General features: G+C 43.1%; 1 protein-coding gene across 4 annotated transcripts in view; it reads left to right on the top strand.

The window, feature by feature from the left end:
• The window catches only part of LOC122155797 (limbic system associated membrane protein), a 341,409-nt gene that overhangs the window by 178,476 nt on the left and 145,778 nt on the right, over positions 1–17,155 (top strand). For all 4 annotated transcript variants that reach the window (XM_042810006.1, XM_042810004.1, XM_042810005.1 and 1 more), the window contains one exon: positions 2,510–2,742. In XM_042810006.1, coding sequence (XP_042665940.1) covers positions 2,510–2,742 — 233 coding nt within the window. The remainder of the gene's footprint in view (positions 1–2,509; positions 2,743–17,155) is intronic.

The following is a 17,155-nucleotide window of genomic DNA, read 5'->3' on the forward strand; positions in this document are numbered from 1 at the left end:
AATGGTGACTGAGATGTGTGTGAGGATGTCCAGGTGCCTTTCTCCAGTTCCAGTTTCCAGTTGTCCATTCCTGGATGGATCTTACACGATTGTCAGGCATTGAGTGAGGAAAGGAAAGAAATTAGTAGCAGCTAGAAATGGCGCAGTAGCTAAAAATCATGAAGGAGCCACATCATATTGTACTGTTTGTTTTATTTTGTTTTATTTTTAGTTAAGTTTTTGGGGGCGTTTTTTTTTTTTTTTTTTTTTTCTTTTTTTTTTTTTTTAATGAGATAGCAAAGAGGCTAAAGAGGCACAGCAGCAAGTTTTCTTTTCCTTCTCTGTGTATGGATTGAACTGATGGTAAAATCAATAGTTCCTAAGTCCCTGTAGTGATTGTCCAAGACGTGACCATCACCGCTCGCCGCCCTTCTCAGTAGCTACATCAGGAGATGTCAAGAAATTAAACCCGAAACCACAAGGAAAAGCTGAATGGATGGATCACAAATAGTTTATTAGCACTCACTAGCACTGATGGTAATGCTTTCAATAAGCCTAATGAAAAGCGTTTGACTATCTCAGTGAACTTGTTTATTGATTATTAGTGAATGATAAGAGCCATTTGATATCTTGCAAGATGCCTTGCTCCCATTGCCTTGCAGTTAAAATGTCAGTTAACATGCCATTTAATATTCTATTAGTATTGAATTAGCACTTATTACACTGTGAAAATCATCACCATAAATCCTTATTAAAGCATGATCCATAAGGTTGGGTGGCATCTCTGGCAGAGTAGGAGGGTGCGTGTGTGCAGACTGACATGCTGGGAAACCTGAGTGCATGTTTGGAGCATGCCTGGGCTTGGAGTTTCCACACTCGTACACTGATTTTCTGTGGCAGTTTCAGAGGCGCAGGTATGCCCAGATGAGTAGTTCAGACCCAGTTTGCTTGCTCGTCCAGTTTTTCTCCATGCCTTTTCTTTCCCTCTCTCTCTCACGTTATTTTGGTTGTACCACTGGCCTAGGGATAACCCTGGGCAAAAGCAGCACACAACACGTTATGACACAGTTTTTGTTTTCTGTAGTGTCTCTCCTCCTCCTGTCAGTCACTGAGGGCCCCTGAGTGAGCATTCTGAAGGGGTATCTTTGCACCTCATTAAAGAGCATGGCGCAGAAATGCCTCCAGGCAGAGTAGATGGTACATATAGTGCAAGTCCAAAAAGCAGCATGACTGGGTTGGTGCTGTGCTGGCTCTGTTGTACTCTGCTCGTTCAGATAGGTGTGTTGCGGGTTTGGAAGTGGCTGAGAAACTTCAACACCCACTGAGTTCAGCTGCAGCTGTTAATCTGCTTAGTTTCTCAATGCCATCCCCCTTGGGATCTTCACAAATCCAAAATGTGCACAGAAGAATTTGGAATACCTTTCAGAAAGATTGAACCTTAGTCTGGGGTCTTTTGGGCTGCTCTCTAAAGCAAATGTTTGTCAAATCAGGCTTGCTTCCAGCCTGGCCAGCAGCTTGGTGAGCCTCTCAGCTACTCCCACACAGCCTGGCTTTCCCCCTACACCCAGGTAACTCAGTACAACCCAGAGTGCATCCACAGAGCAGGGGAGTGGGAGGTGCTGGCCGTATGGTGGGGTCACGTCACACAGGACACATCTGTGGCATGGCCTGAATGAAATGCATTCAACCAGAGGAACTTGGAAAATGTCTGACCCGTTCTAAGAGGCTGTGTGAAAGCCTCCTAGCCTACTGTCAAATGTTTGTCTTATCATGAAGTGATAATCTTTATCCTCTCTTTTCTTGCTCAAAGGCAACACATGCCTGAATAGCGCCGGGGAGAGGTGCTAGATTATTTGGATGCCAGGAGGCTGTGAGCAGAGCTCTGAGCAATGGAAGAGCGAAAGCTCTGGAGACTGAGCTGCTCTGTCCTACAGGCTGCTGACAGACAGGCTCTCTCAGCCTATGTGAGCCTGGCTCTGATGGGTACAGCTGCCAAGAGAGAGAGAAGTTGAGTCCCCCTTGTCTTCTTCAGCTGTCAGCTTAATACCACAGCTTCTTCTCCTTGTGCTGCTGAAACTGCGGGCTGGAGAAGCTGTGTGCTGAGCTGACAAAGCTGAAGCCCTGAACCTTTGCCCTCTAGACTGGCAGGGGGCTGGGAATGCAACTCCTCTTGTGTGCTTAACTTCTGAAGGTGAGCTGGGAGCATGTGAAGGACTCCTGACCTTTCCTACTGGCAGTTAGAAGGGATCTGGTGACTGGGATCTCTTGTTGCCTTCCAAAGTCATTTATTGTGCGTTTGTAGGCCACAGACAACAGGAAGTGAGACCAGGAGCTGTGGCCACCCCAAATCTCAAATGTTCATGAAGCCTTTCCAAAAATCCTTGTGAAAGAATCGGGCTTTGGGCCATGGTGATGAGGAGCTGCTGTACTAGCAGGATTGTACTAACTAGTACCTGAGCAATGTAGTAGTGGGAAGGGACAAAATGGAGATGCTTGTTAATCTCTCTCTCACCTTTCTCACCATCTTCAGGTGTTATGTAGAAGACAGAAGCTCCAAGGTGGCCTGGTTAAACCGTTCTGGCATCATTTTTGCTGGAGAGGACAAGTGGTCCCTGGACCCTCGAGTAGAGCTTGAGAAGAGAAACCCCCTGGAGTACAGCCTGCGGATCCAGAAAGTGGATGTCTATGATGAGGGGTCCTATACGTGTTCAGTGCAGACACAGCATCACCCCAAGACTTCCCAGGTTTACTTGATTGTGCAAGGTAAGCAACATGCCTGAGAAGCAAGCAAAGAGAGACAAACATGGCAGGTGGAAGGATCTGTGTCCTTCTTAGGGAAACCACAGAGCCAGTAGGCTGTGGACCTTGCAATAGCAGCCAGGAGTGAGCAATTCCTTTGGTTTACAGCAGGAGCCAGCAGGGCTTCTCCTTCCTCTGTGGCATGGCGGCTTTGCTCTGACATCAGTCTGTCCGTTCCAAAGCAGTGACAGAGTAGGGAATATCAGTGATGCCAAGGCATATTCTAGATACAAACCTGGCTCTTGGCTCTGGTCCTTCTGGCTCTGAGGGGAAAGCATTTGTTTATGATGCCACTTGTTGGGATGAGGTGCTTGTCTTGTGTCTTCCCAGATAGCCTTCTTGTTTCTTCATCGTCTCTGTCCTCAGATTTTCTTTCTTTTTTTCTTACATCAGCAAGAATGTTGTGCTTTTTGGCTTTCTGTTGTCAGCCTCTTGCAAGGCTGGGGAATTAATTTTCCTGGATGTTTTTCTGTGCAGGGTCACTGGTTTGCAGGGTGCACTGTCTCTAGGCATGTGTGAAACCTGGTACCTGTGGTAGCAGCCGCCTACCTTATGTTATGTACTCCATTTTTAGCTGCCCTCCTCCTGCGTATGTCACAGGGAACTGGAAACTTGGCAATCTGAAGCAGCATTGCCCTGTCTGCCTGCCTGCATGCTTGGTATAATAGAGAGTAAACACATCAAGGAGGTCACCAATTACTGGTAAGGGCACTATGGAGTTTGCTTGTTCCATCCTGCCTAGACCAGAATAGCAAACAAAACAGTTGACTTTTTTTTTTTTTTTTAATCTTCCTGCAATTCTGTCTATCTGCCTATTTATCTAAAATATTTATAGATTAGCTTAAATAGATAGATACGTATGGCTGTGTTTAATACGTACTGCAGCAACATTCAGCTTCTTTGTTATCAGTCAGATAGGAATTTGTTGTCTCTTCGGATCTGTCTAGCAAACAAAAATGCTCCAAATTTCATTTCTCGCAGCTAATGTTTGGATTATTCTGTGTATAAATACATGTACAAATGGACTCTCCTCTTGCTATTACTTGGCCAGCTCAGGGCTAACTAGCATGTTGAGTGTTCATCAGCAAGACAAAGTCGGGCTGTGTGGTCAGGGGTGATGCCTTACATGTGAGTGCAGTAAAAATGAAGTTCCCAATCTGTCTTGTGCAAAATCCCCCTTCAGCAGCATGAGGAGTTATGTGCACCAGCACTCAGAGCAGGTCTTCTGGACTGTTTGAGAGTTTGAGGGAATGCAGCCAGCATGAAACGCACTCACAGAGCCCTGGAGGTGTACCCAGCCTTGCTGCAACTGTGCAGGTAGTTTACTTCTGGTAAAGTCTGACCGCATGCGGTTTTCATTTACCTGTCCAGAAAAAAATTGGTATGAATGAATTTTAGAGCCATGCACATGTATTATTAATTTTATTTGTGCCCATTAGATACAAGTGTAAGCAGCAGAATTGAGTTCTCCAGCTGAGCTTTCAATTAAATGTGTGGGTGTCCAGCTCTGAGCTACTGCCACCTTTCTGAGGATGAGAGAATTCAGGTACTGGCACACTCAAACATGCCTCAAAGCAGTGTCTGTGGATAATCTTTGCTTAACATGTTCCATGAATTTACCAAAAGACCCACTGCAACATCATGCTTACTTCTTAAGCCTCAGGTCCCAGAATTCTGTAATTAGATGAAACTCACAGCTTCAATTTTTCTAAAATTAAATATGATTTGTTATGATTGTTGAAAGAAAAATAAAAAAAGAGAAATATAAATACAAATTCCTTTACAATTTGGAGGAATTAGGCTTATTTTAAACCATATTTTTATTAGTTTAAAACTAATGAATAATTCATTTTAAATAATCTTAACTAATAAAACTAATTTATTAGAAACTGGTATACACTGCAAAATATCCCTTTTCTCTCACTGTATCATTTTCTCATATTGATTATTATTATTATTCCCATATGTGCAGTTTGCCAGCCTGAAAAATAGTCTGTCACTAGTGCAAATGAGAGGAATTTGGATATTGAGTTGTGTGCTAAGCTTTTTAGGTTTCTTATTTAATATAATTTATTTCTTTCTCATGCTTTTGTGTAATAAAATTAAAAGCGTGGACTAGAGAAAGCAGCAGGCATCCTAAACTGAAAAGTAAATAAATGTTTTCAGGAGGACACAGCTCCTGAAAAATTAAATAACAGGGTTGTTAGTTGATTGATGTGCTGGTCTGGCAGGAGGATGCCTGGGCTGACCATCAAAAGTTCTTTCTGAGCAATCAGGCTGGTGCTGCCCACACTTGCCACCAGACATCCTGCAGTGTCTGCTGATGGACATCAGCTGTGCTCATGCCCTTTCTCTTGCTCAGTTAGTGATGTCCCAGGTCTCTGCTCCCCTGCACTGGGTACCAGAGGCAGGGCCTTAATCTCTCATTTTTCTGCAACCTCATCTAGATGGTCACTGTGAAAGTCCAGCCCCCTCACGCCAAGAAACAGATGAGCTGGCTATACCAGAGACTAACAAGTAGGTAGGTACAGGATAGGTGCAGTATAAATAAGGAAGGCCACTTCCATAACTGCAGTGCCAGCTGAAAGAGATGGGTTTTGATGTTTCCTAAGAATTGGCTGTATTTACATCATCACAGCTTAATGGAGTTTCATTTCCACTCTTCAGAAAATCATGGAATCATAGAATATAAGATTATCCAGCATTCTTTATTACTCTTTCCCCTTTTTCAAACTCTAAGACTGCTCTACTTGGAGATGTAGACATCCACTGCTCAAAGATTGCTGAGTATAACCATTGGCTGGCTCTTCTGTCTTTCTGACTCAGATAGCCAACACTGTTGCCAAAGTGGGGTGAGCTGGAGGCAGCTGTCTCTGCCCAGCTCAGTCACAAACAAGTGCTGGTATTGTGCCCTTCACATTGAGGTGAAGACATGAAAAGGCAGCTATAACCCACCAGCATTTTATGCTGTCACACTGTTGGTGTAGTGGCAATTAGAGACTTTCATTTGCTACTCTGCATATTTCTTTTTGCCTTTGATCAGAGATGCAAAGACCTGGAAGGGCCCATAAGAGGCAGTATGCTCCCTTCCTATGCACTAGAGACAAGATCAGATAGATGTTGGTTGCTTCCAACATGTGTTTTTTGAAGAGACCTCATGCACCAAAAGCCATGTATGGCCATTATCTCATACTTGTTGTGCTTGGAAAGCTTTTAGTAAGATGTGATCCAAACTGTTTTTGTTGCCAAATATTTATGATCCTTCCCCAACAGATGATGGTAATTTATCCTCCTCTTACTCAAAACTACCTTTCACCTGCCCATTAAACCCTATGTCTTAGACACCTGCAATCAAGCCTAACTGGCTGCTTTCTCACAAGTTGTATTTTCCATCCCTTACATTGTGCTTTTTTCACTACTGTACAATTTGGTAACACTTTTCCTGAAATATATTGTCCAGAACCTAAGCAAAAGTTCTAGTTTAGGACTCATTTGTGCAGGTGAAAGGTAAATAAATGACAGTATATTTTGCATATCATGCTTCACTTAACTGACCTTAGAATGAGATGAAATTCACCTTTTATTTATAAGAATACCTCATTGCTTTCTCTTATTAATTCCTGCAGCTCTCAGGTAGTGGCTTGCTGCATGTTGTGACTTGATGCACATTCTCCATTTCTACAGCTGAGCATTAATTGTGATTTCCCCCTTCCTGAGCAAAGCACTGGTGCTTGCTGCTGTTGCTTTCCATCCAGTTGATTTCTCAATGGAGATGGGCTCAGTGGAGAACATGCTTGTACTGGCCCTTATCTTGGCTTCCTCATTGAAAGTCAGGTGCCTTCTTTCTACTGCATCCCAAAGGCGTTAAGTGAAGCATTAAAAAGATCAGGGCACAAAGAAGTCCGTGGTAACAACTCACAAAACCTCCCTCCCCGCAGATAGCTGTCTGTTGTTCACAGCTCTTTGAAGCATCCTGATGGTGATTTAACATCTGCCATATTTTCTTAGCTTGTTCAGGAGGCTGTCAGGCCTGCTCAAGTCAAGATATATCACGCACTGCTCCCTCTTTATCCACTATGCCCGTTATCCTATAAAAAAAGGGGTGACAAGATATATGTTTGCCAAAAGTGCATTGGTTATTTTTTCCTTTACTGTATTATTATCCTCTAGGTGTTTATAAAGGAAATGTTTAATTGTTTGTTCCAGTACGCTCAGTAACTTGTTCTAGAAGAACAAGTCATAAAGGGAACCTGGTGGCTGCCCCTCTCTAAGCTCTGTCTTGGGCTCTTTTAGGGCTGTAGCCTCAGGCCCTTTTCAGACATAAATAAATGCCAGAGGATAAATCCCAATAGTCCTCACTTAGCAGGGTCACAGGCACAGAGACACAGAGATATTAGCAGGCATGGGGCTTAAAACTTTTGGCACTATTAAAACTGTCCAGCTCAAGCTAAATTACTGTCAGGTAGGAGCAGGCAGATAGTTGCTGGTTTTGCTGTCAAGAGGCTTTACACCACGGCATCGCTGTGAATGGAGACGGCCGGGAACTCTTCAGTGGGACAAAAACATTTGACTGGTTTTGGCTTTGATTAAAATTTCATCAGGAAGGTTTTAGAGGTGTTAGGTTCCTTTTGTGGTCAAAACTGGGAAGAGGAAAAAAATACAGAATTACCGTAACTTATCTAAAAGCTAATGGTTGTATTTGGAGTATGGAGAACTCACGCTTGCCTTTTTGCTCAGACTGTGGGACTCTTGCAGCCTCTAACATTTCTTGTGATTCCCAGTTATTGGCAGTTCAAAGGATGTGCGCTCTCCCTTGTTTAGATGTTTATTTTATGACAGAAATTCAAAAGAGCTTTGTCATTTTGGCAGAACAAAAACAAACTTGGAAGCATCAGCAGCAAGTTCTCGTGAAGAGGAATTCTTGTTTTCTGCCCAGCCCTAATCACAAACTCGAAATCAATGTGTACCAGCTAAAGGCCAAATCCTCCAGTTTTCTTCCAACTGATCACAGGCATTATTGTGTGGAAAGAACCACACAGGTTCTTTCTCCATTATGCATGGCCTTTGTAGAGGTCCTTACTTACAAAGACTCAGAGTTCGCCGTTCATTGTTTCTAAGTGGTACAAAGATGTAGTTGTTGATGCTGAGATTTACCCATTGAAAAATTATTATTAACTCTATTTAGTACATTAGCTGTTGCCCTTCAGTATCCGTTCCCCTGAAATTAAAGGACTTAGTGCATGCACTGCAGAGCAAAATTCCTTGTCCACGAAGACAGCTGAAGCTAGCCAGGCTTCTTGTGTATAAACACTGCCCTGGCAGTGAGTTCCTTGGTAAGATCTAGTTCTGGAGTTTCCTCTGAGGAGGAAGGGGGTTTTCTATCTACGCAGCCTTTGCCCTCGCTGCTGAAGATAAGCATAGGGGAAAATTCTGCCTTAGACTTCAGAGTTATGGGAAGTGTTTCTGGACACAACTGGAGCAAGGAACGCCAGTGTCTTTCACAGAAACCTGAAGTCATATATCAGATGGATGTAAATGTTGCTGGACATCTTGGAATAAGCCAGCGAGACAGAGATTCATGTGACCACATGTAGCTGTTTCCACTGGAGTGACTCACCTTGGACTCCCTTTATCACCAGTGAGGAGAAGCAGGCCTTTCTAGGACATTAACCAGTTCAACCTAAAGGAGCCAGCCAAGCTTCATCAGATGAACTGACCCACAGACATGTCAACTTGTCTCCAGCAGCTGCAGAGGGCAGTGCAGGGTGGGCAATCTGTGTGGAGCAGTGCACCTTTTAGCCTTTCTAGACCCCTTACTGTCATTCTACTCCAGTTTGTTCCCTGACAGATATGGGGTTGGTGGCTATCAGTGCTTGCAGGTGGTCACTGCAGACCAGAGCTGGTTTCAAGCTAAGCAGAGTTTTGATGGGGGCCCATCTTCCCCTCGCATTTCTGGCCTTCCCACCCCTGTGCTAGAAGCAGAGCAACATGAAGAGAGCTGAAGCTATTTTTCCTTTGCTAGCCAAGCAGTAAGGATGTTGGAGTCAGGTGCTGTTCTCTGAGATACGTTTTCTTTCCTGCTTGGTGGGCGCAGAGCCCAGAATTCGGAGGGATCTTTCTAAGTGCTAGCACTGTAGCATTTTCAATTCCAGGGAGTCTGCAGTAGGTAAGAATGAGCACAGACCACTTTGTCTTTTTCAGGACATAGCTCCAGTGGGAAAACGACAGCGAATTTGGCATGCTGTTGCAAAGAATAATGAGATAACATGGGAGTATGAATTTTCTGGGAGGGAGAAAAAATATCATTTTACTGGAAGCAGTGCAGGAGAAGAAGAAAAAAATGGCGGGAGGAGATAAATTTGGATTACTACAGGGCTGGGAGAGACAGGACCAACGTGCACAGAAGGAAGTGACAGCAGATCAGATTGGTGGGGAAATTAAGCAGAGAGTGCAGAGAATCATCTTGGGGAACCAAAGCACAGTAGATTTTGCTGCCCCCCTTCTGTTGTTATTGTGGACTGTAATTTCCTACCAGCAAAGTAAGTCTAGAATTTCAGGCACACAGTAGCAGTGGTGGCAGCCTTTCTAGGTTTTCTGTGCTGGGTTTTTGTTCTTCCCCCCCCCCCAAACCAATAAATTACAAGAAATTGTACCTGGTGTTTCATAGTTTACCAAGGATCTTTCTGCCACTCCCCATCTGTTTATGGTCTCCCCACAGTGTCCTGATTCCTCTTAACTTTTATTTTCCTATCTCTAGGCAGGGCTGGAATGTTACTATGCAGTGTAGGTTTTGGCTCTGTTTTATAGGTTGACTCTCAGCACTTAGTGCATAAATCAGGAAGTTTTTCTGGAAATATTTTGGTGCTTGCTTTGCAGGTGCAGGCAAGAGACAAAAACAGAATACTTCAAAAAATGCTTACTCATTTTGGTGGAAAAAGTATTGCATAAAATGCACTGAATGTTTTCCTGTGGCTGGGAGGAAGGGTCTTGATATGATAATCCAGTTCCGTATATATATAACTCATCTTAGCTTGAGTGGTCTCTTTAGATAAGTATCATCTGACTTTGCGTGATTTTGCCTGTTCAGCTGATTCAAGGTTCAGACCAATGCTGTGAAACATTTTCCCTTGATATTTTTTGGTCCAGTTTTCTCAGTCTACTGTCCCATGTCTTAGCTGGGGCTGTTAGGCAGTGGTGTCGGGACAGTATTTGCTTTCAGCTCCATAAACAGCAAGTATCTAGTCCCATGTCTGCTAACCCTTGAGAGAGTGCAGATAGCCATTAATCGTATATCCAAGTGTGTTCCTTCTCTCGTGGCTGGAACAGCAGTATCCATGGTAGCAAAAGAGTTGTTTTGAATAGTTCAAGCCTTGAACCTCGACTCGATTTGCCCGTAACAGGATATAGCCCCTTTGATATCCTAAGTAATGTCTTGTCAAATGTTGAAGAAAAATTTGTTCTGCAGATAAAAAGTGCTCTGAAAGTAACACCTCCTGTTTATTTCCATGGAAACTACAACAGATACAAAGAGCACAATAACACTATTTGATAGAACGTATTCTCAGCTACAAAACACTTTTTTTTTTTCTTTTTTTTTCCCAACTCAGTCACTACTACTAGCTGTGCATTTTTGCTAGTGATGAACAAGAGCCTGAATGCCATGATCCTAAAATTCTGCATCAGTGGAGATGCCCCACTGTCACTGTCACCACTACTGAAAAGCACCACCCACTGCCTCACTGTGCTCTCACCCACTGTTTGTTCTTCATAACTGTTCAGCAAATGTCAATGAATGTCAACGGGTGCCATTTGTTCCCCAAGGAGAAATTCAGTGACACACCTTTGTTTCATCAGCACTTTCATATCAGACACCATTCTGTCAGACTGCCCCTCTGCTGCCATCTGTCACACAGCAACAACATGGAAGGGAACACCGGTGGGAAGGTTCAACCTCTACTGCCATACCACCAACATCCGCCTCTGACGTCATGCGCCAACATAATGAAATAGAAGGCATTGCTTTCAGAGCAGCCCTTGTAATGCTTGTTGTAAATAACAAGCCTGTAACTATTTAGTAGTTTGGAGATGAGCAATGACTTTTTTTATAAAAAGAAAAATTTCTCACAAGATCTGATCTAATCTAAAGCTTTGTATTTCTAACCTACAATAATAAAAGATGTATATCTAGTCTCCACTAGAAATTTTAGGATCAGCTTGTATTTTTACTTGTGCTACAGATGAGAGCTAAAGGTTAATCATGCTCCACCTTTTCCTGTCTCAGATCAACCTTTACTGTAGCTTTACTATCTATTTTATTTTCTTCCTTTCGTTTGAAAGAAATATTGCCAAGTTGAGGTTAGCTAGATTTGTGGTTTGCTTAGCTGAGTTTTTATTATATTCAAACCCCAGAGATGCTGAAGTTAGCTTGGCTTGCTAAGGAAACAGAGTATGTAGGATTTTGTTAGTATGGTTATTCTGTTTGCCTGTCCTTCGTCTGTGTAATCCTCTGCTCAGCTACCTCCAGCACCTCATGTATCCACTGAGACCTCGACTCTGCCTTAAAACATTCCCACCAATGTCTCCCAGTCTCCTACTGCATCCCTTTCTGATGGGGCATACTAAAATGGATAGTTATGGATCCAAGTTGAAGGAGGGAAGATTTAGGTTGGATGTTAGGGGGAAGTTCTTTACAAGGAGAGTGGTTAGGCCCTGGAACGGGTTGCCCAGGGAGGTTGTGGATGCCCCGTCCTTGGACGTGTTTAAGGCCAGGTTGGATGGGGTCCTGGGCAACCTGATCTGAATGTGTGTGTTTGGCGGCCCTGCTAGGCAGGGAGCTTGGAACTACATGATCCTTGAGGTCCCTTCCAACCCGGGTGATTCTGTGTGATTCTGTGTGAAAAGGTTTTCAGCTACATGTCAGTTTAGATCTGTGGATGTGCCAGCTGACTGGTGCCACGTTCACCAAAACTGGTCGAGGGCTCTGAAGGCTGTCCAATGGATGAGACAGGAGGACCTGGGACAGCCAGGAATTGTTAACACACAGAACAGTGTGTTACTTTTTATTGTTTTTCTTATTTCACCGGTTCCTGTGGAGTTGATACTGCAAATCTGCCATGCCTGAAGCTCCATATGGGATTCTCTTGAAATCCCAGATTCCTGGGGCCCAGCAGCTCAAGTTTCGTGGGTTTGGGCGATGTGTTACTGTCTACACTTGTAGCTGTGTATTAGTGGATAAGGACCTGGATCAAAATTGCGATCCCACTGAAATTAAAGGGAATTTTGTTTCATTGGCATCAAGACAATTGGAACTGACTAGAAACAGATTGTAAAATAAACCTAGATGGAGCCAACAGTTCAAACACAACATCCAGACTTGCAGAAAAAAGCAAATTTATTTCCTGCTTTAAAAGCTTTCCATTTAATATGAATTAATTACAGAAAGAAAGAAATTGCCACATCAGGAAAGGAAACAAGGTAATCATATTTCTGATGTGAGACTGTCCTTGTAAAGGTGACTTTGGGATTTGAAGGTGAGAGAAGGCAGATAGATAGTTACGTTATCTGTGCTGTATCTTCCTACCATGTGTTTGTGTCTGCACAGTGCATATTGATCCCAGCCACCTCGTTGTAACCTTGTGCTCCTATGACTTGTCTCTATCCAGTTGCTAGCCATCTTCTCACTTCCCAGCAGATGTGTCATTTGTCGTTCTGGTGTACGTGTAAGCCGTATCTTGGAGGATATGCCTCCAGCTACTTTCCACAAAAACAACAAATGATAAACTGTATTAAGTGATAGGTTTTCAGGGTTTGGATTTTGATGGCTTTTTCAGCACTCAAGCTCTTCTTTTTATCTTCAGAAATATTGGAATTGCTACCTCAGTAGCAGCTCCTTACTCACCAGAAAGTGAAGAAGCGTTCTGAGAAAATAATGACTTAATATCACATTTCCTGTATAGCTGCTAAAACGTCAGTAGTTGGTTGCTTGAAAAAAAAAAAAAAAAAAAAAAAAAAGTCTCCAAAATAACAGAATAGCAGCTTGGTTTAATAAAGCCTGAGATGTGATAGTTAAGGAGGAAAAAATAACTTGCCAAATGTGAGTACTGCAAAATAGACAAAACCGACACGGATACTTAGACATATGGCTTCCATTTAGTGAGTATTCAGACAGGGAGCACTTTCTCAAAATCAACCCTAGCTTTTGAAAATATCTTGGAAAAAGTAAATATTAGGTTAAAATGTGTTAATCTCCAACAGAAGACTGGAGAAAAGTAATGGATTAGAAAAGCAATAGCAGAATCCAGGTTGTTCCTGGGAAAGAAAGAAAAGCTCACCTTGGCGATTTGATTTAGCACATGTTAGATGTCATCAGTGATGCTGAGTCTTTGTCTGTCACAGCTCAGGCTGTCAGTAGGGAGAACTGTGGTAAGAGAATCAAACCCTTCTTGAGCCATGTGTGCCGTGTGTGTGTAAGTCTGGGAGTATTCAGACTTCTGAATCAAGAGATCAGTTTGTTTCCTGAAGGCACATCAAGAGTTGCCATCACTTGTTTGTTTGCCTTTCACTTTGGAAATCCCTTTGGAAATCCAAAAATGGGGATTGAGAGCATGGTCTGTTCTGCTGGCAAAAGGTTGAGGCTGTTGAGGCTTGGACAAAGCTACGCATGAAATTCCCTCCACTTTCATGTACCGGATTTACCTTACATCATCTACTTGGAGGCACTTGTCCAATCTTCTAGAATTTGTTCCAGGAATATCTTTATTACATGGACACATGTAAGAATGAGGAACAGTGTTAAAATGTAAAACTTCCAGGGACTCCTCAAACAGAAAAGTAGGGTATAACTACATTTTTCTTCTCATTCCATGAAGGTTACCTTTAAAAAAAAAAAAAAAAAAATCGGTGAAGGAAAAAAAAAATTGATAACTAGGGAGGTCCTCTTTAATGAAATGAGAATTGGATTTTGGTGATAAGTTTTAATTTAGGGCAAATAATTTAATTGGAATGACTCATTAATTTTGGGGTTCGTAAATTGGGCCTCTGGCAGCCTATTATCTTCTCTTTTCCATTCTGAGTATTCTCTGCCTGCAGTATAAGAAAAGCATAAGAAAACTCCTTTGCCTTTAATAAGGAGACACTTCCTTTTACTATGTGGTGAAAGGACTCTCATGGTGCTGTTAATGCAATGGAGTCTCACCCTTGGGTGAGCTTAGCTTTTGAGCTGCACTTTTCCCAGCACCCTGGCTGCAGTTGGTTGTAAGAGAGGTTAGTTGTGGTCTGCCTGGCAGGGCCGTCACAAGCTGGCTTGGGAACCATTAACAAAATTGTCTGCAAGAAGATTAGAACTGTGTCACAATAAGTTTAATGTCAGGACTAGCGTATAGCATGTAGGTAGCTCCAAAAGTAATGCTTCCTATTTATTTCTGTAGAAACACAACAGATGCAAAGAGCACAGTAACAATGTTTGAAAGAGTAAATTCTCATCTACAAAACACTCATTTTCAGCATTATCACCACCATTAACTATGCTTTTTTACTACTGATGAATAAGAGCCTGCATGCTGTGCTCATAAAAATCTGCACCAGCAAAGATGACCCACTGTTTCACAACTGCTATGACAGCTTTGTTGCTAGGAAAATGTTGCCCATGCAGTCCATCTTTCATTGGCCCAAAGAGATGGAAGTCAGAAGGTGTGCCAAATATGGATGATGCTGTGGGTGTGGTTGGACAGTCCAGCCAAGTCTGGCAGCATGTTCCATGGTCTTCCAAGAGATATGGGGCCTGGTGTTATCATGTTGCAAGAGAAAGGCTGTCATAATCTCTGGCCTGACTCTGGAAGTTCCAGCCTTTGGTTCAGTCAGTGTCGTGATGCAGTGGTCAGAGTTGATGGCTTGTCCGTGTCCCAGGAAATGCAACAGGATCTCCCTTTCCTATCCTAAAAGACAGTAGTGTGGGCTGCATCTGAGCTTCTTCTTTGATGGGGTATTCACCTGCTGCCACTCCACAGACTGCCATTTTGACTCCAGTTTGTAGTGGTGACACCATGTCTTGTCGCTGTCTTGTCATGTCAGATGCAATCCAGGAAACTGTCACCTTCAGCCTTGTAATAGTTCAGCAGGTCTGGTCAAACCTGCATATGGTGTTCTGTCTGTTCCTGTGTGAACATTCGTGGGATTCGTCTGTTATAAATTCCAACATTGCAACCATCACTTCCAAGGAATTGAAAACAGTACTGAGCACTATACACAGTTCTATGGTCGTAATCTACCGATTCACATGGATGAGCTGATTGAGACACTCTTCATTTCGTGGTGTGACAGCTATGTGTAGCCATCTGGAACATGGCTTGTCTTTCACATCGCTGAAACGCACCACTCACCACCTCACTATACTCGCATCCAGTGTTTGGTCTCCATAAATGTTCAGAAAGCATCAATGAATGTCAATGACTGCCATTTTTTCTGCATGGAGGAAGTCAGTGACACACCTTTTCCTCACACGGCAGCAGCATGTAACACAATATTGGCAGGAATGTTCAACCTCTCCTACTGCCATACCACCACCATCTCCCTCTGACATTGTGGGCTGACACAGTGAAATAGGGGGCATTACTTTTGGAGTAGCCTTTACTCTGAATTAGTGGGTGAGTGACTCATCTGTCAGTGTTATGTTAACCGGAAGGTTCGGCTCTCAGCTTTGCTGTGTGGTGAGTATATCCACCAATGTGTTAAAAGCCAGTGAAGGCAGGCAAAGTAAAGCACATGGTGTGAAGAGCCTTTTAAAGGGAGAGGAGCCAAGAAGCAAGATCTTAAACTGGAATTTCTTGTCGCCCTCATGTGGGTGCCACTGCAGCAGCTGTAGCCTGGAGTGTCTCTTCAAAATGACTGTCCTTCTGTTAGTCTAATGTGAATGTGACTTTTGGGTATGTTCCTGTTTTGATTGCAAAGACAAAATACTTGGGCAAGTTGGATAAAACTCCCCAGATAACCACAGAATGGATTTTCAGTTGTAGAGGCCTTGTGATTTTAACTATACAAATCCAGCTATGATCTTTAGGATTATGTCTGCACAGAACTCCCAGTTTGTGATCTTCTCTGGAAGTTTAATCCACTTATTGACCCGCCGGAAAGAGATTGAGAACAAAAATCCATAAAGAGACCAACCTTGGCACTCCAAATTGAGGTACCTTGGCTTTCTCACTGCCAATTCCTTAGCCTGTTGCAGAGGATGGAAGTGACCGTGTTTTTCACTGTTGTAGAATTTTCATGTAATGTGTGGTCTGATTATATTCCAGGAGAGTATTTACACGTGTGCAAAGCCTGTAGACCATCTTTGCAATCGAGGCTGACGTCTTGGCTGTGCCAATACTGCCTCTGTGGACAGTATCAGAGAGAGCCCTGGACTCCAGGCCAGATGGCATAGACTGGCTTATGTTCATGCTATGTGGTTGTCCTACTCTTTGGAACAGATCATGCTGACACTGCACTGGGCACCGACCAGGGGTTGGTCTCCTCCTTGTTCCCTCTTGTGCCTCCGTGGCTGTGAGACATGCAAGGTTTTTTTAGTTAATTGATTGATTTGTTGTATTTTCTGCTTAAAAGAGTCTGGAATAATGAGAAGGCTGGGACAGTCTGGCACAGTGGTGCTTTTATAACTCAATGCCAGGAGTGTGTGTTACATGGCACAAGGGTGCATGGAAGAATCTGAAAGCTGGGGACTGCAGAATTTGTGTTGGAGGATTTTCCCAGGTCAGAGGAGCCAAAGCTGGCACAGTCTGCATGTCTGGAGTGGGCTGGCCTTGTCAGCTGTGCCTGAACCTCCTCTGAAGAGGATGCACCAGAGCCATTCCATAAGAGAAACTGGGACTGAACTCATATGCATAGCTCTCCAGAAGACTGAAGTGAAAGTTAGTAAACCATATTGACAGTATAGACATAGCCATTCAAGATCCTAAAAGGATTTACCTTGTTTTAATAAATCCAAGGTGTGTACTTGGTACTGCTAGATAAATTACACAAGTGTTCCATCAGAGGCAGGACTACAATTCAGGTCTAGAAATGCACTTCTCTGTCTCTCCATTTTTTTATCTGTAATTCTCTTTTAAGGTTGCATCTCTTGTCTATACAGGCACTTAGCCATGCAAACAGAAGGTGTGCAATACAAGTGAGATTCATCACACCTAATTTTATATGTCTAAATATTAGTAGTGCAAGCCTAATTGAGATTTACACAGCAAACTTTTTGATATCTGAAATCTGGTGACATGAATCTATCTTGTGTGTTTATGCAGGAAAGCGATACTGTGTAAGAGACTGGTTCTGGAGACTGCTATTAGCCATAGTCTGACACTGCCTCCTTGGCAGGGTTGACTGGCCTTGA

The sequence above is a fragment of the Centrocercus urophasianus genome, unplaced genomic scaffold (assembly GCF_019232065.1).
Source record: "Centrocercus urophasianus isolate 14NV4802_14NV808 unplaced genomic scaffold, USGS_Curo_1.0 seq_12, whole genome shotgun sequence".
Classification (NCBI taxonomy): Eukaryota; Metazoa; Chordata; class Aves; order Galliformes; family Phasianidae; genus Centrocercus; species Centrocercus urophasianus.